The 27618-nt window shown below is 39.9% G+C and overlaps 1 protein-coding gene across 9 annotated transcripts in view; it reads left to right on the forward strand.

Moving 5' to 3' along the window:
• Nucleotides 1-27618, forward strand: part of osbpl8 (oxysterol binding protein-like 8) — a 122355-nt gene that overhangs the window by 73510 nt on the left and 21227 nt on the right. For all 9 annotated transcript variants that reach the window (XR_010966170.1, XM_067999287.1, XM_067999289.1 and 6 more), the window contains 11 exons: nucleotides 2884-2964; nucleotides 4978-5079; nucleotides 10329-10532; nucleotides 12945-13029; nucleotides 13643-13811; nucleotides 15664-15910; nucleotides 17894-18078; nucleotides 19726-19807; nucleotides 20844-20942; nucleotides 21531-21627; nucleotides 25653-25751. Coding sequence is in view for 8 of the 9 variants with exons in the window: in XM_067999287.1 (XP_067855388.1) it covers nucleotides 2884-2964; nucleotides 4978-5079; nucleotides 10329-10532; nucleotides 12945-13029; nucleotides 13643-13811; nucleotides 15664-15910; nucleotides 17894-18078; nucleotides 19726-19807; nucleotides 20844-20942; nucleotides 21531-21627; nucleotides 25653-25751 (1450 nt within the window). In the remaining variant the exon portion in view is untranslated. The remainder of the gene's footprint in view (nucleotides 1-2883; nucleotides 2965-4977; nucleotides 5080-10328; nucleotides 10533-12944; nucleotides 13030-13642; nucleotides 13812-15663; nucleotides 15911-17893; nucleotides 18079-19725; nucleotides 19808-20843; nucleotides 20943-21530; nucleotides 21628-25652; nucleotides 25752-27618) is intronic.

Genomic DNA, 27618 nt, shown 5'->3' on the forward strand with positions numbered 1-27618 from the left:
TGCAATATCTGATCCAGGCAGATCTGTAGTTCTCCAGGGCACTCTTGGGGTAGACCTATCACTGAGGGCTAAGATTCTTCCCACTGGTTCCAGATAATCTTGCAAACGAATGCCCTGATGGGTAAGCTGGTCCTGCAGTGGGAAGCTTATCAGAGATGTTTGCTGGTAGGCTGCACAATGTTAGCTAGTTAAACTGCAGTGGTGCCACGATGCATTCTTGGGGGTTTCTAAACTTTGCCATTCTCAGCTTGAGTACCAGACACCCTGCTAATCAAAATAAAATTAGTTCAGCTCCTTGCTGCCCTGAAAATCTGATCTTTGATTCAGACAAATCTATGTCATCTTCCTATGTGAAAACAGATGGAGAATAACTGTTTAACAATTCTTTCGTTCTTTCTTGTCCAATGTCAGTACTCCACTATTGTACTTAAGTAGACCAGTTTCATTTACCCTTTATCAGTTGCATACAGATTTAAAAAGTTCTTCATTGTTACTTGAGATGCAATTTGATATGTTGTTTCTGCTCTTTCAATTTTTAAAAAAAGTATGCTTGTTTCATTCTAATCCTCCTGCTTATCAGATCCCTTTTTTAATAAAATCCTTATGCTGTAACTCCTAGTTTACTTCATGGACCTTTGTTATCCTTTCAAGTTTTTTTGACATTACTAGCATGAATTTCAATTGGAAGATCCCTGATGGCTCAAAGGGTAAAGTACTGTGTTGAGTGTTATATGAGTCAGAGGGTATCTGGTTTGATCCTTGGGCTGTGCTGAAGGTATTTGCTCTCATCCAGGGCACCAGTTTAAATGCTGCAATTGGCCTCGGCATCACTGTGCTAGAGGGTTGTAGTGCATAATAGTTAACATTTGCTGTCTATGCTCACACATCAAAAATGGCTGCTAGCATTGGTACTGGAGGGCTGCCAACCTCTCTTTCACTGTCCATTTGCCATAGAATTTTATACTTCAGTAAACTTCAACTCAGTTTGCATTCTGTTATTTGAAGTCGAGTGTTTTGTGTTACTGCCTTTGGCAATATAGCCTTTCATTTTGTTGGCTCATCAATAAAGTACGTAAGGAACCAGACCTGCATGACCCTTGGGAACATACACCTCTCAGTTTTTACACTGCTCTTTTTGTAGATGGTTTCTGGCAATTGATAACCTCTTTGATAAACATTCTGGGCTTTATGCAGCTATTCCTTTCTGCAACATTTTATTGTCCACCTTCTCCAGGAGGTTTATAGCAAAAAATACCATTTTTCAGCTTTGACTTCAATCGAACTCTGTCTCCAGCAACCATATTGCCACCCCTCCTGCTCTGTTGTATCTATCTCTGAGGTAAATTCAGTATCCTGGCTTTTTTTTTAATCTCCCAGTGAATGCCCCAGTTTAATTAAATCACTGGTACTCCAATTACATTATATCTCTTCCCTCAAAACTTATTCATGTAAAATGTATTTTTTCACCATCTGTTTCATTTAATTTCTGCCTTGCTTCTAATTTTAATGTCCTCTTGTAAGGTTGTTCACAAGTCCAATCAGTGTCCCTTTATGCTTCCTACCCTCTTCGTCCTCTAGATTAAGAAATAATTTGGAATCCTTTATCCTACAAGATACCAAAAATTGATCCTGCTGATTAAGGTGTTAAATGTAATTCCACACTGACCAAAACAAACTGAAAGTTAAATATTATGTAAGTGTAAATCTGCTGGGAGACCTCTGGCATTGCACACAGCTAACGCAGGACCTGGTGCACAGTTTCTGTTTTTAAATTTTTTTTGGTTTGTGCACACGCTGAATGATAGTGTTCTATCACAATGGATGAATTGATGACTCTCATATTAATGGATATGGCAAATGTGATGGTGTTACCTAGTTAATTCATCAGGTCTGATTTTGTTCCATTCTATTTTTGCTGGATGTGTGGTGGTAATGGGAGTAGCTTTATGAAGACGCATCAGTTTTCCCTCCTCTCCACCCCCCAATTCCATTGCAAGATTCTACGATTTTGACATTGTTTTTCAGCTCCTATGAGGTCACTTAGCATGGTGGACCCTTGTACTAAATTTAGCTGGGCTATTAATGAAAGCTCATTTCACAATAATCGGATTTGTTGAGGGTTAGGAGATCAGTGTCAGTTTTCATAGGCAAGGGGGTGGATTTGAGGGGGAAAAGGTTTTTTTTTAAAAAACAATTTAGTCAGTTGGCCGGTTTATAGTGAAGGGTCCCCAGTATGCTGAAGACCAACCCTGCTAACTTTGTGTTGGGTTTGGGCTGCAAGTAAATGTAGTAGCAACTCTGCAGCAGAGTTTTAGACAGCATTTCAGCATAGACAAGAACAGCTGGGTACGACCGACATTGCTTGTATGGGTTTAACATAGATCTAGGAGCGGGCGGCGGGTCAGGATTATTTTGAATATAACTTATGTATATGCAAGTATTCCCTTTTTTTCCTTTCTAATATTGGCACCCTAATAAACTTTCACAGTCCCTGTGCAACAAAGGGAGTACGTCGGAACACTTCTCAGCTCATGTTTTAAGACACTTTGCTGTAATTAATCCCCTTACTGTTTTACTAATGCCTGAATTACATGTATTTTAACATCTTCTTGACTGGGCATATTGTGGGGAAGGGTGGGCTGTGTTTATAATCCTGCGTCTTTCAAGCCCTGTATAGGTCCATTTGCTTTTAACTCTTAAATGCAGAAAACTTAACCGAGCAGGCAGGGAAAGGGACATGGGAAGTACCTTTGCAGTGCTTCCACTCAATCATAATGGCTAGTGTTTATCTCCATGGAGATAAACCAGGTTAGCCATTTCTTTTCTTAACAATTAAGTATTTGAAAGCTCAATTTTTCATTGTGTTATTTTACATGGTCACAGTCAGAGTCCAAGCTTTACAATGGAACAGAAAAGGATCTTATCTCTCCTGGGAGTAAGCTCACAAAAAAGGAGTCTCTTAAGGTATGTTAAATTATATGAATAGTACTAAAATAAATAATAGACTGAGCCATTGCTGTTCACAATTTAATCTTTGTAGCAGTGCTTAAACAGCAGTATATTTATTAATAACTGTGCATTGACATTATATTCTTCAAAATAATGAAGATTTAGTTCCTATGGCCTTTTTTAAATATATGTTCACAGTTCAGAATGGATCACTATTAAATCTGTATTCTACCCCTACAATATTCTTCAGTCCCAGAAGCACTACATCAGTGTGACATTTCTACTTCCCACACCAGCCATACCTGCAACCTTACTGAAGTGAGATAATCAGTTTCCCCCCCCTGCCCCCGGCTCTTTTAGAAACTGGATTGAGACTGTTATTTATTTTAAGTAGAACCCATACAGCCAGCAGAGAGACAAGATTTTGATTTCATCAGTCTGGGCTGGATTCAAACCCAGTTCCTTGAAAGGATGCTGATAACATCTGTATCAAATTTCATCTTCAAAAGAGAAGCCAATAGTACCACCACTGATGGGAGGGTGTAACGACAAAGGACAAGTTTATGTGGGCAGCAGAAATAAATGGGTGAGGCAAAAATGTTGGTGGAAACAGGTGGAAGAGGGGGCAGGGGGTGTGGAGATAGATCAGCAGTAATGACAGGGAAAGGGAGGAAAGGCTCTGACAGTGGGAGAGTAAGATAGGAGGAGTGGGGGAAGAACAGGACACGAAAAGGCTTCTGAAGACCACAGAAACTATTGGGGAGCAGAATGGGACAAAGCAGGGGGTAAGTGGAAAGAGGATTAAAAAGTTCAAAAGAATTTTAAAAAATTTTAAAAGTTACACAATGAAGCATTTGCAGAAAGGCAAAACAGTATAAAAAGAAAATGGCATTTGGATCTGGGCACCACCAGTGAGAGGAAGACTGCAACTCCACCTGGCAGGCTCAGAGGAATTCCAATTATAAATGTTTACATAGCCATTCCACATTGCAAATGTTGACCTAAAAGCATTACTCGAAAATCATGACAACAGAAAGTAAGATTTGTGGATGTGAAGTTCATAACATATGCAAGACTTTTACCTTCTGGTCTCCACGTTATTAAAAAGGGTATAGAGGCACTGGAGAAGGTGCAAAGAAGATTTACAAGGATGATAACAGGTATAATCTCTCAGTTCTATCAGGAAAGATTGAACAGGCTGGGGCTCTTTTCCCTAGAGAAGAGAAGGCTGAGGGGGTGACCTGACAGAGGTCTTTAAGATTATGAAAGGGTTTGATAGGGTAGATATTTCTACTTGTGGGGAAGACCAAAACTAACGGCCATAAATATAAGATAGTCACCAATAAATCCAAAAGGGAATTCAGGAGAAATTTCTTAACCCAGAGTGGTTCCAATGTGGAACTTGCTACCAAAAGGAGTAGTTGAGGCGAATAGCATAGATGCATTTAAGAGGAAGCTGAATAAACACATGAGGGAGAAAAGAATAGAAGAATATGCTGATGGGGTTAAAGAAAGAGGGATAGGAGGAGGCTCGTGTGGAGTATCAACACGGGCATAAACCATTTGGGCCGAATGGCCTGTTTCTGTGCTGTACATTCTGTGTAATATTCTGTGATAGCCCATAGTTTTATGCCATAAAACAGATAAATTGTGAGTTTTAGTCTCATAACTTCAATAGATGCAATGGCAGAGATAAATACGATGAATAAATAATATATATATAAAAAAATGTAAAAATACTGAGAGTTGATTACAAGTTACTAAATCAGTAACAAATTTGTCATCTAAATCCCTTGACAGAATTGCTGCTCCAGATTCCACTTCTACACATTCACTGCCCCTTATGCATGTAGTAGTAGAGAGCAAACTCTGTTGCCTTTATTCAGTTTTTTTTTAGATACAACTGCACTATACCAGCACTGACTTTGCTCAAACGTTTAGGACTTGTCTGGTTGCAGCAGACCTACATGCATATCATAAATTTCCATTCGTTTTATTGCAGTTGTTAAACAGCTATTATAATTGCAGGTTCAGAAGAAAAACTACAGAGAAGAAAAGAAGAGAGCCACAAAAGAATTGCTCAGCAGCATTACTGATCCATCTGTAATAGTGATGGCAGATTGGCTAAAGGTGTGTGTGATAAGAGCTATAGTTGATACTGTATTAGCAATTGTTACTTTGCTACCTGACATATATGCAGATTTGTGGGAAGTTGCATTATTTCACAGATTTAATTCATATAATAAACATAGAAATGTAAATAAAAATTATTTGGAAGATCTTAGTTTTGTAATATACCAGGGTGTTCAGAGATCTTCATTGTTTATTCTGTTTATACCATACTTATTTTCCAATATTTCATTGTAAATAAAAATGAATAATAAGACTGATATCCGCACTTAACTAAACACAAACCAGTAAAAATACCATCAACAATGAAGACCATTTTGAAAATAAACAATATTATGATCCCCGTTCATGTTCCCCCTCCCAAAGATGGAGTTCTCTCAACCTGAGCAACTTTGAATTGAAAGATGTAGAAACATAGAAAATAGGAGCAGGAGTAGGCCATTCGGCCCTTCAAGCCTGCTCCGCCATTCAGTATGATCATGGCTGATCCTCTATCTCAATACCATATTCCTGCTCTCTCTCCATACCCCTTGATGCCTTTTGTGTCTAGAAATCTATCTAGCTCCTTCTTAAATATATTTAATGACTTGGCCTCCACAGCCTTCTGTGGTAGAGAATTCCACAGGTTCACCACCCTCTGAGTGAAGAAATTTCTCCTCATCTCAGTCCTAAATATCCTACCCTGTATCCTGAGACACTGACCCCTGGTTCTGGACCCCTCCCCAGCCAGGGGAAACATCCTCCCTACATCCAGTCTGTCTAGCCCTGTCAGAATTTTATATGTTTCAATAAGATCCCCTCTTATCCTTCTAAACTCGAGTGAATACAAGCCGAGTCGACCCAATCTCTCCTCTTACGACAGTCCTGCCATCCCAGGGATCAGTCTGGTGAACCTTCGCTGCACTCCCTCTATGGCAACTATATCCTCTCTTAGATAAGGAGACCAAAACTGCACACAATACTCCAGGTGTTGTCTCACCAAGGTCCTGGATAACTGCAGTAAGACATCCTTGCTCCTGTACTCTCATCCTCTTGCAATGAAGGCCAACATACCATTTGCCTTCCTAACTGCTTGCTGCACCTGCATGTTTGCTTTCAGTGACTAGTGTACAAGGGCACCCAGGTCCCTTTGTACATCAACATTTCCCAATCTATCACTATTTAAACAATACTCTGCCTTTCTGTTTTTCCTTCCGAAGTGAATAACTTCACATTTATCCATGTTATACTGCATCTGCCATGTATTTGCCCAGTCACTCAACTTGTCTAAATCGCCTTGAAGCCTCTTGGCATCCTCCTCACAACTCACGATCCCACCTGGTTTTGTGTCGTCAGTAAACTTGGAAATATTACATTTGGTTCCCTCATCCAAATCATTGATATATATTGTGAATAGTTGGGGCCCAAGCACTGATCCCTGCGCTACCCCACTATTCACTGCCTGCCACCCTGAAAAAGACTCATTTGTTCCTTCTCTCTTTCCTGTCTGTTAACCAATTTTCAATCCATGCCAGTATATTACCCCCAATCCCATGTGCTTTAATTTTGCACACTAACCTCTTACGTGGGACTTTATCAAAGGCTTTCTGAAAATCCAAATAAACCACATCCACTGGTTCTCCCTTATCTATTCTACCAGTTGCATCCTCAAAAAACTCCAGTAGGTTTGTCAAACATGATTTGGTGTAAATTGTAGATCCAGACATTTCCCTAATGCCTGGGCCGACCAACTTACTGATTCCTCTCTAAAGCAAGATCACAAATGATTTTTTGCTTCTTGTCCACCACCCCCCGCCCCCTCCCCCTCCCCCCAACTATTACTCTATAGGTCAGTCTTTGTCCCCCAATATATACAAAACAGGTGCTTCAGAAATGATTGCTAGCCACCTTTCCTATGAATTTTCCAGAAGAATAGAACACAAATGTAACAAAAATCTTTCTAGCTCTCCAATGTGTTGATGAGTTCTAAATATTCATTCTGCTCAATCTGATTGGAATATAGTAGAACCTATTCCAAATCTTTCTTGAATAAACTGATGGCAAACATGGTATGGTGCTCTATTTACTCAGACTGATGGTGCTTGTTCCCCTCCCATCCCACTGGGATAATGATACTGACGTCTACCAACTTTGCTTTGTCAGCTTTCCCTTCTATTTACAAATCAGCCATTATCTAATTGAATGGCAGAATAGGCTTAAGGGGCTGAATGGCCTATTCCTGTTCCTATGTTTCTATTTCTCTCTCTCTTCATCCCCTTCACTTCTATTTCTCTTCCACTCATTTTTTGTCTCACTCCCTCTCATGCTCTCCCTCACGTGTTTGCGTACACACTTTCTCTTTTGCAGCTATCGTGTTGCTGTTTGGGGAGAGACAGAGAAGTTGGGCTTTAATAGGCCATTCACTATGCTCTCCCTAGCCAGGCTGCAGATCCGACGTTTAGGGTTGGGGCAAGGAAAAACCAGCCAGGTGACAACACTGCCCACTATGCAAGATGCAGTGATCTGTTGGGACCAAAATCTGTTTTCATTCATTGCCCCATGCTGCTCTGCAATCATCTGCTGTGCTGTTGTGTAATTACCGTTGGAACATTTTGTCTCATCACCTGTAAGACAGTTGGAAATCCCTCTTCAGGTTATTGGATGCATTATTGGATAATGGATAAGAGTGCTTGAAAGGGGCAATTGAAGAATTAAGTGCATTTAAGTTTAATTAGCTTGTGGAGTTGGATCTTCCTCTGATTGCTAAAACAGCAAACCACACTGATTCCAAATATTTGTAGTTTGTAAAATAACTAAACTGGCAGTTTGTATTGCAATTATTGAACTGTGAACACTACAAAAATCATGAATATTGCTGAACAAACCCTTTGCAAGGCATGTTTGCAAAACAAACATTGATCAGTTTAATTTTTAATCTTTAACTTGCCAGCAAATTGAGAGAAATTCCTCTCTTCCCCGGGCCTTCTGTTTGTTTTTGCATTTTCAACTCAGACACTGTGATGTTGAAGTAAACACTGACAGTAACAAAGCTGCTGAGATATTGGGCTTTCATACTGGAATATAAAACTACAAAACCTTAATTCTGCTCACTTGTCATTGCTTAATTCTTCGTTCTCTCTTCTTTCCCATTCTTTAAATTTTTTTTCTGCTTAATCTGCCTTATTTCTCTCAAACCTTAACATTATTACACTTCACTTAACCTTTTATCATCATGTTAACTTCCATTGCCTACTATACAGATAGGAGTAATTTTTCTTACCGGTTTGCATGGATATTTAGCCTTTGGAAAGCCAACAGAGAAAAGATTGACTCTGACAACAATGATGCAGCATTGTTCATTTATATGTCAAAACAGGAAGAGGCTTGTAATGAATGAGTATATAGTTTGGGCTATAGAAGAAGAGCTTGCTGTTGATGAGTCAAACGCTTGTGCTAAAATATTCACGCCAACTCACTACGTGGTTTCTCTCACTATTGAGGCTTTTTGTGCAAAAGTGGCTTTCCTTAGTGGATCATACTAAACTAAGGCATTTGTTCATTTTTGTTTCTTCCTCTGTTTGCAACTCACTTTCTCCCATTTCTTTGATACCGTCATGTAATACTCAGTTTCACAACTGGCAGGTAATCTGTCCTATATATCCGTCACTTTCAATGAAACCATATCTGGTGTTTGGAAACCTAAGCTGATTTGAAATGTCTTGGTAATCTGTAAGAATGTGTGTAGCACGCTGTAATGGATAAGAATGCCTGAAAAGGGAAATTGAAGAATTAAGTGCATTTAAGTTTCATTAGCTTGTGGAGTTGGATCTTTCTCTGATTGCTAAAACAGCAAACCACACCACTGTAAGATCACTCAAAATTGCTGAAATTTACACTTGCAAATAGCTTGGGGGCCTATTTAAAAGTAAATGCAAGTTCTTTTCTGAAAGGAGTTAACTATGTACTACTGTTTTTTTTTTAAAAAAACAATTAGCGTGTTCGGGATTGATTTTGAGGTTCCAGAAAGTACCCAGCTTGTTTTGCAGGGATTAACATTGGTGATCCAAACAATATTGAACCCCAAGTATAAGAACAGTGCTTGCTTCCTTGTGCCTGCAGTTACACCACCCATTATCAGGTTGTTCAAACTTTGTAGAAAAGTGGAGCATCCAGTGGACGCGACCTGTTGCTCCTAGTCTTGTATACATTCAGTTTACTTACCATTGCAAGTTCACTAGGTTGTGTAGGGAAGAGAGGATGTTGGGCTTGAACAGGTGAGTAAATAGGTTAGTTTCAGTGAACATCTTGATCGATTGCAGTGCAGCTGGATAGTACTGTGATGAACCCCACCGCGAGTAACCTCTTGATGCTGTCTACATTCACGCATGAGGAATGGTCACTTGTGCGAGGTATTGGAAGGCTGCAGGTGCCCCGGAACGATACTCCAGGCAGAGTCATGTTTCAAGAGAGGAGAGAAGAAAGTGGGTAATGGTGTTAACTCATGATGTTGAGTGTTGTCGTTTTCACTGGTGAAATATTATATTTCATATCTTTTGTGCATACTGTATACATGGCTCTTTTTAGAAATTCACGTACATTATCAGGCATGATAACAGACAATGAGCATTTCAACTGAGATTGGGAACTACTTATATGGGCCAATTATTGGAAGTAAATGTTGGGAAAAATTTAAGTTAATCTTAGACAGCTAAGTAGCTTTGTGGTGTCATCATGAAACGGCCACAATGTCAGAGCAGTTAATAGAAAGTGACTAGTGAAGCAATTGGAAAATGCATGGCCCCAAGTGACATCTAATTCAGGTTGCATGTGATATAAATGTTGCTTCACACAGGGCTGTCTTGTACTTGGTTTACTCAGTGGGTTTTCTGGGGTTTTTTTTGTTCTTCTATGACCATTCGCACACCATAAATAGGATATATCATGCCTAGCTGAGGGATGTGGGAGTTGTTGCATGTGAAGCAGACTAGATAACTCACAAGCAATATTGTGATTTTTTTTTTTAAATATGAAAGGAATTCATTATATGTTTAGCAAGTCTCCTTGCCGACCTTGATCTATCATCAGTAAAGGATGTTCCTTTGTTTTCAGCTTCGGGGTGAATTATTACAATTTTTTTTAAATCAAAGAAAACGGCGATGTCATCCCAGTGAGAATATGATTTGTATATTCACTCAGATTTCTCTGGGCAAATGATTTTTTGATCATCTGATCTTTTTAGTTAAACAAAAATGTACTTCATCTTTTCTCAGATTCGTGGAACTTTAAAGAGTTGGACAAAGCTGTGGTGTGTACTGAAGCCTGGAGTGTTGTTGATCTACAAAACCCTAAAGAATGGTCAATGGGTGGGAACGGTGCTCCTGAACGCTTGTGAGCTCATCGAACGGCCATCAAAGAAGGACGGCTTCTGTTTTAAAGTCTTTCACCCTTTGGAACAGTCCATTTGGGCCGTTAAGGTTTGTGGAGGCATCTTTTCTCTTTCCAACAATGAATAATAGTTGTGCAACAGGGCTGGACAGAGCCTTGATGTCTTGATGTGCAAGGTGCTTTTAGAATTGAACTGCATCACTGCAAAATTTGGTCTTGAGATTTTACCTTTTTTCATGTAACTGGTGGAATGAGGATGTAACTGGTAGAATAGATAAGGGAGAACCAGTGGATGTGGTTTATTTGGATTTTCAGAAGGCCTTTGATAAAGTCCCACATAAGAGGTTAGTGTGCAAAATTAAAGCACATGGGGTTGGGGGTAATATACTGGCATGGATTGAAAATTGGTTAACAGACAGGAAACAGAGTAGGAATAAATGGATCGTTTTCAGGGTGGCAGGCAGTGAATAGTGGGGTACTGCAGGAATCAGTGCTTGGGCCCCAGCTATTCACAACATATATCAATGATTTGGATGAGGGAACCAAATGTAATATTTCCAAGTTTGCTGACGACACAAAACCAGGTGAGATCGTGAGTTGTGAGGCGGATGCAAAGAGGCTTCAAGGCGATTTAGACAAGTTGAGTGAGTGGGCAAATCCATGGCAGATGCAGTATAATGTGGATAAATGTGAAGTTATCCACTTCGGAAGGAAAAACAGAAAGGCAGAATGTTATTTAAATGGTGATCGATCGGGAAATGTGGATGTATAAAGGGACCTGAGTGTCCTTGTACACCAGTCACTGAAAGCAAACATGCAGGTGCAGCAAGCAGTCAGGAAGGCAAATGGTATGTTGGCCTTCATTGCAAGAGGATTTGAGTACAGAAGCAAGGATGTCTTACTGCAGTTATACAGGACCTTGGTGAGACAACACCTGGAGTATTGTGTGCAGTTTTGGTCTCCTTATCTAAGAGAGGATATAGTTGCCATAGAGGGAGTGCAGCGAAGGTTCACCAGACTGATCCCTGGGATGGCAGGACTGTCGAATGAGGAGAAATTGGGTCGACTCGGCCTGTATTCACTCGAGTTTAGAAGAATGAGAGGGGATCTCATTGAAACATATAAAATTCTGACAGGGCTAGACAGACTGGATGCAGGGAGGATGGTTCCCCAGGCTGGGGGCGGGGGGGGGTCCAGACCGAGGGGTCACAGTCTCAGGAAACAGGTAATAGGACATTTAGGACTGAGATGAGAAATTTCTTCACTCAGAGGGTGGTGAACCTGTTGAGTTCTCTACCATAGAAGGCTGTGGAGGCCAAGTCACTGAATATATTTAAGAAGGAGCTAGATAGATTTCTGGACACAAAAGGCATCAAGGGGTATGGGGAGAGAGCGGGAATATGGTATTGAGATAGAGGATCATCCGTGATCATATTGACTGGCGGAGCAGGCTCGAAGGGCTGAATGGCCTCCTACTGCTCCTATTTTCTATGTTTCATATCTGCAGGTGTTCACTCAGAAAATGAGCTGTTAATAGGTTTATAAATTTTTTTCCTGTGTAAATCAAATCTTTGATTTTGTTTTGTATTTGTACCCCCCACAGTGTTTTAGATCGTTGTTTTAATATACAAAGCTCATTGACCCTTGGCTTTTAGTCCAGCTTTACTTGATAAAAACAGATGTCTTGCCCCTTAGGCCTCCAGCAATTGTAGAGCATTCACTGATTTTATATACACTGACACAGAAACGAGCTCTAACATACAAAATTAAACTTACTGAAATATAATAGTAGCTTTGTTATTATAATAACTATATACTGCTAAAGCAAAAGCTTCTTTCCCCCTGTTCTCCCCTTTTCCCCTCATTCTTTTATCTTTCCTGTTGTCATTCCCATTTGTTTAACCTGATTTATGAATAGTATGCCCCATTTAACTTTTTTCTCATTTTTGAAGTTTAAATGCAATACTTTTTCTTTCCTGAGCATCAGTGTGAAATTTTCAATTTGGGACTGAAGCAGAACTCAAACCCCAGACCCCCAGGGGAAGAGGTGGTATGGGAATATGTAATACTGCACTTGCAACTGTGTGGGTCACTATAATGGGTTTATGGAGAATTGTAAAAAAAAAGTGTTTATCTTGTAACTGTTATGCGTGCAACTGTAGGATTGGTTGAGCTCTGTGCCTTTCAAACGGTTGTATATTTTAGTAACTCCGTATGCTTAAGTTGCTTCTTTTGAGCCAATGAGCAAAATGCCCAATTTTTTTCTGGTACAGATGGCTTTAGTGTGCTTCCTTGCATATTTACTTAGTGCTGATAAGCCATCTGTTTCTATCTTCCCTGTCCTATCCTTTCATAATTTTAAACTCTTCTGTCATTTCGTCCCTTAATCTGCATTGTTCTAATGAAAACATCCCCAATTTTTGTATATTTATTCAATTTAAGGAGGTATTATACGGAACAAATAGTGCGTATAATTCACTGAATGTAACTTTGTTTTCAAGGGTCCTAAAGGTGAAGCTGTTGGATCCATAACTCAACCACTGCCTAGTAGTTACTTGATATTTCGAGCTGCTTCGGAATCTGATGGTAAGAATTTAGTGTAAAAAGTTACCTTTTTTTTGGAATGTTGTGTTAAATTCAATGAGTGTATTAATAGACTAGCTGATTACCTCAAGACATTACAGAAGATGGCACAGATGAGCAGAATTATAAGATGGTATTTGTTCAATTTCGTCTCTTTCATTGAAAAAAACCTCTCTGCTGGTGGAACTGTCTCTTTTTTTCCCTTAGACACTTTTTTTAAGGGTTAAAAATAATGTTTTGCAAGTAAATGGTTGAAAGTCATGTCCTGCAAGCAAACCTCTTGTTAGCCTCACTCCTTTGGCTTCTGTGAATGTGTATCTGGCTACAATTAATCCTGCGTGCCTTGGTGATGGATTAAGGTAAACTGCCACAGTGTTGGCCAGTTCTGTAGAGGGAAAAATGAATCCAGCTATACCCAAAAGTATTTGTTCTTAAAATGCTGCAACTCATTTTATTGCCATGTGTGATTCTTTTATGAAAGTTATTAAGCCAGGGAAGTGAGAAATTTGAGCCTGTGTTAAAATATAATTGAAATATGTTCCCACTTGCCTACACATCCAGTGTAACAAAGCTGTTTTAGATGTCAATAACATGTACCCTTCAAAATTTGTTACAGGAAGATGTTGGATGGATGCTTTGGAACTTGCCCTGAAGTGTTCAAGTCTACTTAAGCGAACTATGATTAGAGAGGGCAAAGAATATGATCTAAATACCTCAGAGAACTGTCATATTGCGCTTTTTGGACTACTGCGAGCAAATGCTCTGCAAAGTCCAGAACACTACCAGTAAGTGATTCTTTTGACACTTGATATTGAATGACTGACTGACTGTAGAGGAGCTTCACATATTTTTGGCAGTTTCAATTATGCTGAAATGCCGAATAGGTTGAATTTGGTATAAAGACTATTTTTTAAAAAACCATTGTGTATTAATCATATTTACCCTATTGTCAAAGGTAAATACATTTCTCAGTTACATCAGAGCTTTATTAATGTTCTAGTTTGCCTTTTACTGGTAATTATGAAGAGCTGTAAATTTAGAAATCTGGGTTTAAAGCAACCAAGTGCTCCCACAGCCTGAATTAATACCGAGGCTAAAGGCAAAAGTGCATGGGACTATGCGCTATAGTTTTTTTTTAAGCATATTTTCTCATTCCCAGGATTAAAACGGTTACAGCTCTCTAATGGTGAAATAAAATTAATAAAGCAGTAACTTGGGGGATAGAATTCTATGTCTACCCTTGGAAGTGGAAGCAACAAACAACCAATCCTTTAGTCAAGGAAACCATGTCCAAGACCAGTGGTTTTCCTTTTTGAAAGGATATATCATAAATTCAGTCCTTGTACTTGGTTATGTTTGAGTTTGGAGAGTGCTGTTGAAAGGGTTGCAAAGTTAATTGACAAACAGTATTGGTGACAATATATGCAGTTTTGAGGGAGTGCTGCCATCCTTCTGATGAGATGCTTAATTGAGTCCCTGTCCTGGTGGATGTTTAAGACCTCCTGGCACTATTCGGAAGGAAGTCGTTTCTTTCAGTATTCCAGCCAGCATTTCTGTGTCTGCCAGTACCACCAAAAAAAATAGATTAACTGCCCATTCATCTTGTTGTTTCTGGGATTTTGCTGGAGCAGAATGGTTATCACATCTGCCTGCTTATATCACCTCACTTCAAAGATTAATTTTGTGTCAATAATTTAGATGCTTTCATATAGAACACTATAGAAACGTATTTATTATTTAACTGGACCCAGGTTAAAGACTGATGCAAGACTTCCCAGAGAGCAGATACCAGATTGCAGTGGTATTTCAGTCTGGCAATTAAGTCATAGCACCAGCTCATTTCTGGCCCTGTGCACTAGCTATCTTTTATTGTGTGATGCTGGAGTATTTATGTGCTCCTTGCAGCTTGTTCAAATGGCACATTGATCTCCAAAAGGTTAACCTGTGCTATTACAAGTCAGCAGAAGCCTTTTATTGGTTGGACCTAAAGATATGACCATTATTTTTAAGGTTGTAGACTTGTGCTATCACAGTTTAAGAACTACTTAGGGGTGAATCACTTTGTGGCACAGCACATCGCTGCTTTAACATGCTGTGCCCTAAAATAGGGTACAGTTTTGCAGACCTGAGCGAGATTGATAGAAAATTGAATGGCAAATCACTGGGAGCTATTCTCATGCGATTCCTAATGTTCAACTCAAAAATAGCATCAATAGTTACTCAAAATTAAGTCCTCAGGAAGCAATGCATGACTTGCAGAGATCTAAAGGGAACTGGAAGATTGGTGTTGAATATTCCAGGCATGTAATAGAGTGAGAAATTGAAACTAACTCTTAGGATAATTGAGTGTTTTTTATTTTTGTATTGAGGATGGGTGTGTGGGTTGATGACTTGTCCAGTCTCGCTCAGTGCTGAAATCTTACCTACTAGAAAATGGATAAACTTTTCACAAGTTGTTATCTACACCAGTTGTGTTGATGCGTTAATTGACATACTGAAGATATCAGTTACAGAGTGATCCAGAAGCTGGAGTATGTTACAACTTTTAACATAGGGGCAGCTCAGAAAAGAATAATTCATGTTTGTTTCTCTGGTAAAATAAGACAAATCTGCAAATAATCAAATGTATATTTTCAGGTTAAATGAAAGTGAGATAGAGCAACAGCACTTCAGAGACCATGACCTGTACTCTGATAAGTCAGACAGAGAGAATGAGCATGATCATGAGGAATCAGATAATGATGCACTAGAGAAAAGTGGGAAAAGCGAGGAAAGTGACTCTGACATATCAGAAAAACAAGATGACCTGTACGTTGATCTTGAGCCTATAAACGTTGTGAAGGAAACCAGTTATGTCGAAGAAGCCCATGAAGAATTGGGAGAGGTAAGAGAAGCTCTCCTGTGTATAATCATACTCATGTGAAGTAACATAAGCAAAGGCCTGGAAGCAGGTCATCTACTAACCCCACAATTGATGTGTCTTAAAATAAAGTGTATATATATTAACCTTTTAACTGTTGGTCAAATCAACCGGCACATTTTCCTTCTTCAGAGTTGTGCTTCTTAATCTTATTAAAACAAGTGACCTTCCGATCTTCATTGCTTACTGGCAAAATTTTTCTTTTACAAAAGAAACGGGTTCTCACTCCTGTGTGTCCCACTCACTTAAGCCCCAGGCCCTGGCAAGAAGCAGCGGAGCAGGGGCCAAAGCTTCGGCTAAACCTGCTGCCGGTGGAGGCCAACACCTCCCTGGGTTTAGCATGGTTCTTATTAATCTGTACAGATCTATTGCCATCTATTATTAATGGGACCCTGTAACTTCAGCATGTGAAGACACCGCCCCCGCCCCTGCCAATAGCAAATTCTAGTTTCAAAACAAACCAAAAAATAAGAGACTTATCTTGCAATTCCAGGACCCCAAAGGCTGGTTAATCTCTCTCGTCCTACAAGCATCCGCTCAGACTTAACACTCTCTATGTCAGTGATTTGCAATGACTACTGCTCGTGGTCTCTAGACAACAACACGCCTTACCACGTGGGATCAGGAAAATTGTAGGAAGAGTCATTTGCAGCATTATTGGAGGGAGCCTGCCTGTTGGCTTAGCTGCAGTGGTGCATGGCTTGGGCAGGAGGAAAGATGGGGAATGGAGTGGTACTATTGGTCTGGAGGATCAGCTTTTAGAAGACAGAAAAGGGATAGAGAGTCAGTGATAGGAATATACTATAGGCCACCTAATAATCTAGAGGAGGTAGATGTACTGCTGTCGGACCACATAAAATAGATGACTGCTTGGTCCTCACTTGGGATAATGGGGACTTTCAATCTTCCCAACATTGATTGAAATGTCGGAGAGATGTTTTGCGTATGAGCCAGAATCTATTGAAGTTATGCAGGACTTGTTTCCCGGACTGTTTGTGAGAGAAGTAGCAACATGAAAGTACAGTATTGAATTTGATATTAACTAATGAGTAGCAGATGAAAAGCCACCAGATTTGGTGACTGGTGACAAAAAATAGGCATTTGTTGCAGTGCATTATATTATTTGCTTCTTTCTGGTTATGTACAGAGCTAAACCCAGGTTCATTTGAAGAAATGATTGTGTCGAGCTGATGCACCTCAGTACAGGACCTGAAACGATCTATTATGCAGGTTGCTACCATGTGACAGAAAGTGGGTTTAATATGCTAATGCACATTAAGTGCAAAGCAATTAGTGTTCTGTCCAGAAGCTTCACTGAGGTTTTGCTGTCCTGCATCATAGACGTGAACTTCATAAGGTGCATGGGGTTACCCTGACCAGCAAATATTCTTTCTGTTTGCCAGCCTGATACAATCATGAGAAATACATTTTTGATTTCCTGTGTTTCCAAGTAAGCTTCAAGGAGTTGGAAAATATTACTTTAAAAGAAGAACGGAAGGAATTCGAGCAAGGAGTGGTGGGAGAGATGGTACAGGGCTGGATGGCAACAACACATGTAATAGTCTGTTGTCTTTTGCGGGACATTCCTCACAAGTCCATAGGAAAATCAAACATTCGCAACCCATTTTGTACATTGTTCAATAGTGAAACTCAAAAAGCTTTAATTTAGAATTTATGCAGGATTTAAAGTTAACTGAAAATAACTATAAATATATTGCAACATTGCACAATTCACATCAATTTGCTTATTTTACAGCTTTGCAGAATTCAATGTAATTTTCTGCAAGCACAAATTACAGAATGCTGCCAAGAAATTAACACCGTGCTCAAAAGTAACACCTTATCTGCCAATCCAGTTCCTTATTCCATTAATTGGTAAATCTTTCTTTTTCCACCCTTCCCCTCTTTCTCCCCCACCCCCCCCCCCCCCCCAAAAAAAAACTCTAGACTGGTGAGGATGCTCAGACAGAAGTCGTATCTGAGGAGAACAAAAGTCTGATTTGGACTCTGCTGAAACAAGTTCGCCCAGGAATGGACCTTTCTAAAGTTGTACTGCCTACCTTTATCTTGGAGCCTCGTTCATTCTTGGACAAGTTATCAGACTACTACTACCATGCAGACTTTCTATCACAGTGAGTACAGTGTCCTTACTAATGTTTTTGTCCCCGTTTCTCCCCCACCCCCAAAAATCAGGATATTTCCACAATTCAATTGATGCGGTCCATTGGTTTAGCCTCTTTTTCTTGCCTCCCCCAGTTTCCCCAAACATGTTTGAGATGTTACCATCTACCCTCAGCGGTGACAGCAAGATGGCAAATGTGTTTCAAAATGTGCATCTTTCAAGTTGAAGGTCTTGCTGTTTTTCCAGTTGTGCGTCACTCATTTGTCAAGTTGACATGTTTCTGGTGCCCTGCGAAATCCCCTCGTGCTAAAATCTAGTATGCATTGACCAATACTTTACCTGACGTGTAGCTTTCTGACTGAAACAAACCTATTAAAGAGAAGCTGTATGGGTTAACCTTTCATTTTCTACATCCATTCCCAAAATGAGTCATAATTTACCATGTTTTCTTTGACACGGAGTGGTGGCCTGCACTTGCCCTGGGTCACCTTGTAACCTTGGTCACTGACTAGGAAAACTGAAAGTACTTTGCTTCATTGTAAGTAGTATTACGTGCATGTGTCTTCTGTAAGCCCACAGCATTTATGAATGCACATTTGTAAGCATTTCTCCAGTCTTCAGTTATAGCTTCTTCTGGTTACTTGCCTTTGACATTCTTGTTTAGACTGGAAGCTAAGTGTTTTCATTATTTCATTCCCTCTGGAGTTGAAATCCATTAGATTAGATTCAAGGGGACAATGTTTTTGCTTCTTTCTGAGAGAGGAAAAAGTGCTGGTACCTTTTCAAATACACAATCAGCTACGAGGAAATGATGGTAGAACTGATTTTCCCCACCCTATCTCAAATTTTTGAGGAAGCATTTCGGGATGTTTTACCTCTGATCCTTTTTTCTGGTGGGAGTTGGGGAGAGTTCCAGTTGTCTGGATTCTTAAGAGGCTGGAACCCTTCTGGTATTCACAAATTAGGTCCGTTTTAATTTTTCTGTGATCTTTCTTCCGAACGAAGTCTTGGATTTCTTTGACCCTTTTCTCCTCCCCATCTCTCCTGAAGGCACAAACCCCTGTTGGGTACAATTCCACCCTCCAGTACCTTGTGCAAATGTCTGTTCTTCTTGTATGAGCCTTGGAAGTGTTGGTGGACTGTTTGTGGGGACAATTATATCAAAGTCTGACCTCATCCTTACTCAGTGACCACATATGTGCACCCAGCAGGGTCTTTGGAAACCTGTCCAATTTCCCCCCCACCACCAAAATCCCTCCTGATCCATGAGTACTGGGGCTAATTGTAGTGCCCACTATGACCTGAGGCCAACTAATTCACCACATCAGGAGTCAAGCCTGGGACCTACCTATATGGCTCAACTGCTGAGCCTTCAGGGAGCCCTCTGCATTATTGCTTTTAGAGGATTAAACTGCAAGAGCCCCTTTCTGACAAAGTAATATTGCAGTTGTTACCAGAGCTTGACTCTTCAGCCCTTCCAGTTTCCTTCCAATACCCTGGGCTAAGTGGTGAGATTCTGAGAGACCTTAGGAATAGCAACAACAAAAAAAATGTAGGGTCCGTCTATTTTTAAAAAAAAATACATTGTTCATTTTTTTTGTCTAAATTGTCTTTAACATCATTTGACCTGCATCAAATATAAGTATTTGATTCTCAGAGCTGCAGCAGAAGAAAACCCATACAGTCGTTTGAAGAAAGTAGTGAGATGGTATTTATCCGGCTTCTACAAAAAACCCAAGGTTGGTTTTCAAAAGCTAAATTCCTTCAGCATCTTTAAAGAAAACCTCTGATGTAATCTGTCTGGTATATTATTCAAGCTATGGCAATATTATCTACACTAATAAACATACTTCAAAATATCATGATGAGTATGAAAGAATGTGCATTTATTTGGCACCTTTCATGTCCTCATGACATCCTAAAGCACTTAATACCAATAGACTGCTTTTGACATGCAATCGCTGTTGTTACATAGGCAAACATGGCAGTCAATTTGCACTAATCAAGACCCCACAAACAACAAATAATCTAGTCATGCATTCATCTGTTTTTGATGGTGGGGCTGGTTGATGGAGGGACGTTGGCCAGGACAGTGGGAAAACCGCCTTTATATAATGCCATGGGATCTTTCATATCCACCTGAACAGGCAGATGGGGCTTTAGTTAATTTGCCATCCAAAAGGCATCCCTCTAATAATGCAGCACTCTCTCAGAATTGCACTAACATGTCAGCCTAGATTATGTGTTCCAGTCCAGAGGGAGTTGAGCTCTTAATCTTCTGATTAGAGGTAAGAGTGGTACAAACTGAGCAAAGCTGCCACCTAATCTTCAATAGAAATAAAATGCCAGCTTGATAGATTTATTATTGTCAGCCATGGAAATTTCCAGTCTTTGGCAACACTGTCAACAAAAACACATTTCCTATATCTCATGCAATCTCTTCACACAGTATTTGTAGAATCGGAAAGATCAACCAGAAAGGTTTCGAAATGCATACGTATATAAAATGTCTAACAAATGTATGTTATTTTCCTACATAACAGCAATCACTGCACCTCAAAGTAATCCATTATATGCGACCACTCTGGGATTTTTGAGAGACATGATAAAGCATCATATAGAAACAAGTTTTTTTTCTTTTATCCTTATTAGCAAACAACGTACATCAATCGCTTTTAAATTCTCTATTTAAATTCGTGGTTTTATTAGTAGTTTGGATTTCTTTTGATTAGAATCGATGCTTTACAGTAAAATGTATTTTCTTTTCACATAAAGGGCTTGAAGAAACCATACAATCCCATTATTGGTGAAACATTCCGGTGTATGTGGATTCACCCAAAAGCAAACAGCAGGACATTTTACATTGCGGAACAGGTATAAAAAAGAAATTCAATGATTTAGAAATTGGCTATAATAAAAACAGAAAATGCTGGAGAAGCTCAAAGTCAGGCAGCAACTGTGGAGAAAGGAACAGAGTTAACATTTCGGGTCAAAGGCCTTTTGTCAGAACCCTGTTCTTTCTTTCTCGACACGCTGCCTCACTTGCTGAGCTTCTCCAGCATTTCCTGTTTTTATTTCAGATTTCCAGCATCTGCAGTGTTTTGCTTCTGAATTAGAAATTGGCTTTTGCCTCTCAATCACTATTGAATTGTAGTTTTTATTGGTCTTTCAAAAACCATTTGCGCCATTGGTAATATAGTTGGTGTTGCTCCTTTGAGAACGGCGATAGGGTTTTGTACAATCTTTACTGCAATACATTTTTCAGGTGTTCTGTGCTCATCACTGTTGTATGAAGTATGATTCTGGAACGGGGGGATGCAATTTAACTGAAAAAAGTCACTCATTTCCCAATAGTTAATTTGAAACATTAGTCATGTATTTCTGAATGTATTTTAAGAAATTCAAATATTGATTTGTGCTCGGCTACTTCTGCCACTTACTGAATTGTCTTGTGCTTAATAGGTGTCCCATCATCCTCCCGTGTCTGCATTCTATGTAAGTAATAGAAAAGATGGATTTTGTGTCAGTGGTAGCATCCTGGCCAAATCAAAGTTTTATGGTGAGTTTTGTTTTTTTTTGCATGTGTAGTTACTGCAGAACCTATTAGAAGTAGTTCATGTCAATTGGGTAAACATGGAATGAACCATGTCATATCAATGCGGGAGCATAGTATTTAGGAGGACCTGAGTTTCAACCCAAGTGTTGACTGATATTGGATTTTCCTTAAAGGATAAGTTGCCAGTTTCAAATTGGCCTGTGACAATGAGAAAACTGGTCAAGAGAAGTCACTTTTGACACAACTGAAGCACACCTAATGCTGTCTATGGAGCTGTTTGTGCATTCAATCTGTACATGGGCACACAGCGCTGGGGAAATGAGAGAGGATATCTAGATTTGATGGGCAAGCAACTTACAAGATCAGATTGCTAAAAGCTCTACAGATTTGAATCCAGTATGCAGAAGTGCACAGAAAAGAAAAACAATATTGGAGGACCTTCCCTATTTTACTGAAATGCTAATTTACATTGGTCTGTTTCGGTGCTGTAAATACATTGAGCTCAGCAGGTCTGCGCCAGTGTTTATGCTGCATACGAGCCTCCTCCCACCGTACATCATCTCACTCCAACATATCCTCCTATTCCTTTCGCCCCCATGTACTTGTCTAGCTTCCCTTTAAAGGCATCTATGTTGTTTGCCTCAACTACTCCTTGTGGTGGGAAGTTCCACATTCTAACCATTCTCTGGGTAAAGAAGTTTCTCCTGAATTCTTTATTGAATTGATTGGTGACCATTTTATATTTATAGCCCTTAGTTTTGGACTCGCCACAAGTGGAAACATTTTCTCTACATCTACCCTATCGAACCCCTTCATAATTTTAAAGAAATTGTTAATCAAATCTGCAACTTTTTTAATTACTTGTTTGGCTTTACCAAGTTTTGGTCTCCTTACCTAAGGAAGGATGTACTTGCCTTAGAAGGGGGTGCAATGAAGGTTCACTAGGTTGATTCCTGGGATGAGAAGGTGGTCCTATGAGGAGAGGTTGAGTAGAATGGGCTTATTTTCTCTGGTGTTTAGAAGGAGAGGTGATCTCATTGAATCGAATAAGATCCTTAGAGGGCTTGACAGGGTAGATGCTGAAAGGCTGTCTCTTCTGGCTGGAGTGTCTAGGACTAGAGGTCATAGTCTCAAGATGAAAGGCATTTAGGACCGAGATGAGGAAAAATTTCTCCACTGAGGGTTATGGTTCTTTGGAATTCTCTACCTCTGAGGGCTTTGGATGCTCAGTCGTTGAGTAATGGATATTTTGGACACTAAGTGAATCAAGCGATATGGGGATAGGGCGGGAAAGTGGAGTTGAGGTGGAAATGATCTTATTGAATGGCAGAGCAGGCTCGGGGGCCGTATGGCCTACTCCTGCTCTTATTCCTTATGTTCCAAGTGAGATGTCAGGTGAGCTTCTGCTAAAAGTCGAATGAGTTGATACTCAGTCTTCAGTGATTTTTGCAGCTGAAAACTGTAACCCCCAAGAAAATTTTACATTGTGCATATGGCAAAAGCAACAGTAAGACAAAATGCAAGAATGTCCCAGGTGGGAAATTAATTAAAAATGAAGAAATGATTGTAAGAAAACTTTCTGTATAGAATAGGCTCTTGTTTCAAACTTCAAAATGAAAGGCAAAACTATATAATTCATGTCTAAACATTTGGATGAAATTCTTCCAGCATTTTGGTTGAGTTAAACATTGGAATAAAAATATTAATAATGAAAGACCCTTCCTAACTCAGCTTGAAATTATGGCAAATATTCTTTAACGATTGACATTGAAGACCAATACAAAATTCGATTATGTCCTTCAGGTTGCATAATAAAATAGCCTGGGTACTGATGATTCAGTTGGGAGGACATTACCTGATGTGGCATTCAGTGATATAAGACCAAGATGTCCCAGGTTCACTCCTTAATTGCTACACATAGCTCATCTCAGCCAGAGCGGCAGAAGGAGTGTAATAATTGGCTTTGGTGCCTTGCCCCCACCGCAGCTGGGGCCCCACTAGTGCGATTTGCAGCTAGTGGATATAGTGGATAACTATGTGGATAGCATCAGACTTGCATGTGCCCCCTCCCCAAATCATAGCCTGACAGTGTCTCAGCTCATACATAAAGAATTTGTAGCTGTGCCCCATTGAGAGTTGTGTTTTCAGGAGGGGAGAAACTGCAATTTAAAAAAAAATAAGAACGAACAATTCTTGAATAAGTGTTATGTAGAGATTTCTAGGGTGTTCAAACCATTTTTCAAAGGAAGACAATCACACTCTGAGAACGTACACAATGAAAGCACAGCAATTTTTCAAAAAGAATGATCAAAAGAAATATCAATTCTCCTTGAAATTGTGTGTTTCATTCCTGATTTGGTTTCAGTCCATTTCATAGCACCAGTGTCAGGTTGGCTTAGTTGGTAGCTAAGTTAAACGGTTGTGCGTTCAAGCCCCACTGCAACATTTGAGCCAATAGTCTAGCTTAACACTCTAGTGCAGTCCCACAGAGTGCCGTATTGTTGGTGGTGCTGTCTTTTAGATTAAATGTTAAATCGAGGCCCTGCTCAGATGAATGTTACAAGAGCATTTAGCACTATTCCAAGAGCAGCAAGATCGTCAGGTGGTGTCCAAGTCAACATTCCTTCCTAAACTAATACCATTAAAAAAAAATAGAGCAACCGGTCATTCATCTCGATGCTGTTTGAGGGACCTTGCTATTTGCAAAACGACTGTTGAGTTAGCCAACATAATTGTTACTGCACTTTAAAGTATTTTATTGCATGTGAAGCCCTTTGGAACATTTGTGAGTTCTATGTAAATGCAAGATATTAGAATGAATAATATTTCCAAAGATCATACTCAAATATAGATATTGATCTACTTGTAAAATAGATTCACATGTAATGAAATGTTTAATTTTTTAAAGAAAAGTTTACACATGCTGAAATATGTTAACCTGAATAGCACACTGCTTCTGTTTGGCCCAAGAATGTTAGATAGTACATGTAGCATCCCAGTCTCATCCGGGCTGTCAGAAGGCGCAGAGCAGACATGAGATGCATTGCTACATGGAGAGGGAAAATCAGCAGTCCAATCAATGGAATCTGTTGGGCATTTTTTAGCAACTGGATATAAAACAACTTTGGCAGAGGCATGGGAAACGGGGAGTGGTGTATGCACAGGAGCCTGAAAAGGGTGTTTTGTATTTTTAAAAATTTTTTAAAAGTGATATGATCCTAGTGCAATATTAAAGAAAGTAATTAATAAAATTTCTCCTGGTCCTTCGCATCTGCGTTGGTGGCAGCTGTCACCAGTCACACCGCATTTGTGATGAATATGCTATGATGTGTTTGTCACAATTGCTAACACTAGCCTGCTGGGCAGGAAGGGGCATTGAGCAGGTACTAGTTGCTTTTCGTGAAGACAGAAGGCAAACTGGAAGGACCAATTCAGCTGTTCAGCTTTTGGTCAGCTGTCCGAGCCCCCCCCCCCTCCTTGGCTAGGCGTTGGTCATCACCTATTTGTGAAATGTCTTGAGATGTTCTTTATATTCATTCACCATATAAATGCAAGTTGTTGTTGATCCTCAGTTTGGGCTTAGTTTGCTGATCTCATTGGTGGTCGTAAGGGCACGACAGCCGGCCTCATTGGCCAGAGAGAGGGTTAGAGAGGGAATAATGAGCTCTGGTTCCCACTCCGGATCGTTATCTGGTGACCCTTGCTGGAAGTGGACATTGGCTGAGCACAGGATCAACTCAGCTGTGATGCTCTAAATGGCCTAATAGCCTACCAACATTCACGGTTAAGGCTGACACAAATAATGGCCACTTGCGCAAGGTATGAGGAATAAACAGCAGCTGTGGAGCCATGTCCCAGCACGGAATCAAAGCCTTCAAGGTGGTGTGGAGAGAAAATTGCCACGGAAAAAAAAAATATAGAAAACACAGACCTGCTTGAGTACAATGGAAGTTAAGTATGTATTGCGATGAAAGTAATGGGAAGATCGCCACTTAGAAATAATATATGCTGTTTTCTCTATGTTTCAGGTAATTCATTATCTGCCATATTGGATGGAGAAGCTAGGCTTTCTTTCCTCAACCGAGGGGAAGATTACATTATGAGCATGCCCTATGCTCATTGCAAAGGTAGTATCTGTTTCAAACTGGGTACAGAGGGGTTCTGGTTTGTTAGTTTAAAGTTGTATTCCTTCCTGATATTGCATGACCTTTCTGACTTTTCAGGCTTTCCAGTGGGTGCTGAATGAGTACTTCTCATTTTCCCAAGAGAAAAAGTTGTAAGGACATTTAAGTATGGAAAGGCATTTGGTCCGTCAAGCCCACTTTCTCCACGGTTTAGAATTTGCTGTACTCACCCACTGACAAAATCTCCAAGATGTTAAATCTCCCCAATAATTTCTCCTCATTCCCCCAAATTGTAATTAAGCAAAAATTCACGGTATCAGATCAGCCTCACACGATACCACTCATCACGTTCCATGGATGGTGACTCCTTGGTACCAGCAGCCCAGATGCTACCTTGTGTTGAAGATATATTGCCATCTGTCTGTACTTGTCCTTCAACCTGCAGTTCTGATCTTAATCATATATTTATCCACTGCTTGTTACATCTCCAGTTTGTGATCCTAAAATTGTTTACAGGTGTGAGCACCATTGGCAGAGAATAACCACGGTGGGAACAAAACTGGCCAGTTGTAAACACCTGATATATAATTTCAGGTTAAGGCCCTTAAAATCAGTGTAAATTAGATATTTGTTGGCCCTACAAAATGTTTTACTGGTAGTATTTTTGCTCAACAAGACAAGAAATGAAAAACGAAGGAATGGCACACTTTTCTACTTGCCACCCATCAACAAGAATGCACCCAGATTTTGATTGGTATAGAACATGGCAGATACCACATAGCCTATGTTACCAGACTCTGCTCGAGTCATATCCCCAGGAGACAATTACTTGTTACATTGGCATGACTTTGTTTCCCATGCTCTCATTATCCAGAGGCATATGATGTATTATTGCCAAATGTAATTATCTGTTGTGGTCTTAGTAGTAAGTACCCACAGTGTCATCCAGCTGCAGTCTAGAAATAGACAGTGTGATTAAGTGGAGCTGTCTCATTTAAACTGCTGGCTCTCAGCAGAGCAATTCTCGAGGCATAATTTCATTTATTACGGATTTATATGTGCGCATCAGACGCTGCATGCATGTGGAAAACACATTCATTAAATTGACATTAGGTGCTGATGCAAGAGATTAATATGTGCCTGTGAATTTAGCAAAAAATCTCTTGCACTGACTTTTTTTTCCAGCATGAAGCATGCCCTATAGATGGGTTTCTTTTAAACATTGTTGAATAGAAGCCTGCATGTCCTTCACACATCAGCCCAAGGTGGTTGACCCCAGATTCACAGTTGTTAGTCAGTACCAGTAACTGGCTTCAAAATCTACATAGCGTACCTTGGGTCCTTCCAGCCACAAATGTGAAGCTTGCTCCAGAAACAGTTTCCAGACTTGAAGAGATCATCTAAACTCGTCAGAAAGAGATCCCTAGCTGCAAGAAATAGAGCGTAAGAAAATGTAGAACATGTAAAGGCCATTTGTCCCATCAAACCGACTCCTTCCCCCAGACCATGTACAATCTAGTCAATTATGGATACAGTCGCACTTATATAACCTCCTAAGGAAAGCTCTGTATAGATACTCCCTGATCCCCAAAGTCGATCCATGATAGTCATCCATCTGCACATCTCTTGAATTTTGCACTGATGTCCCCTAAAACAAAGCACCCTTGAGCCCCAGAAGCAGAAAAACCATTGTGCCCCATGTAGTATTTGGATCATCTGAGTGTATACCTTATTTATCCTAACAACTTCTAATCTCATTCCCTGCCATATACTGCTCTAGCTCCTTTTTGAAGGAGTTAATTGCCATTTCATTAACTGCTTTTGCTGGGAGGCTGTTTCACATATTCAGTCATGTGAGGGGGGAAAAAAG

The sequence above is a fragment of the Heptranchias perlo genome, chromosome 18 (genome assembly GCF_035084215.1).
Source record: "Heptranchias perlo isolate sHepPer1 chromosome 18, sHepPer1.hap1, whole genome shotgun sequence".
Taxonomy (NCBI): Eukaryota; Metazoa; Chordata; class Chondrichthyes; order Hexanchiformes; family Hexanchidae; genus Heptranchias; species Heptranchias perlo.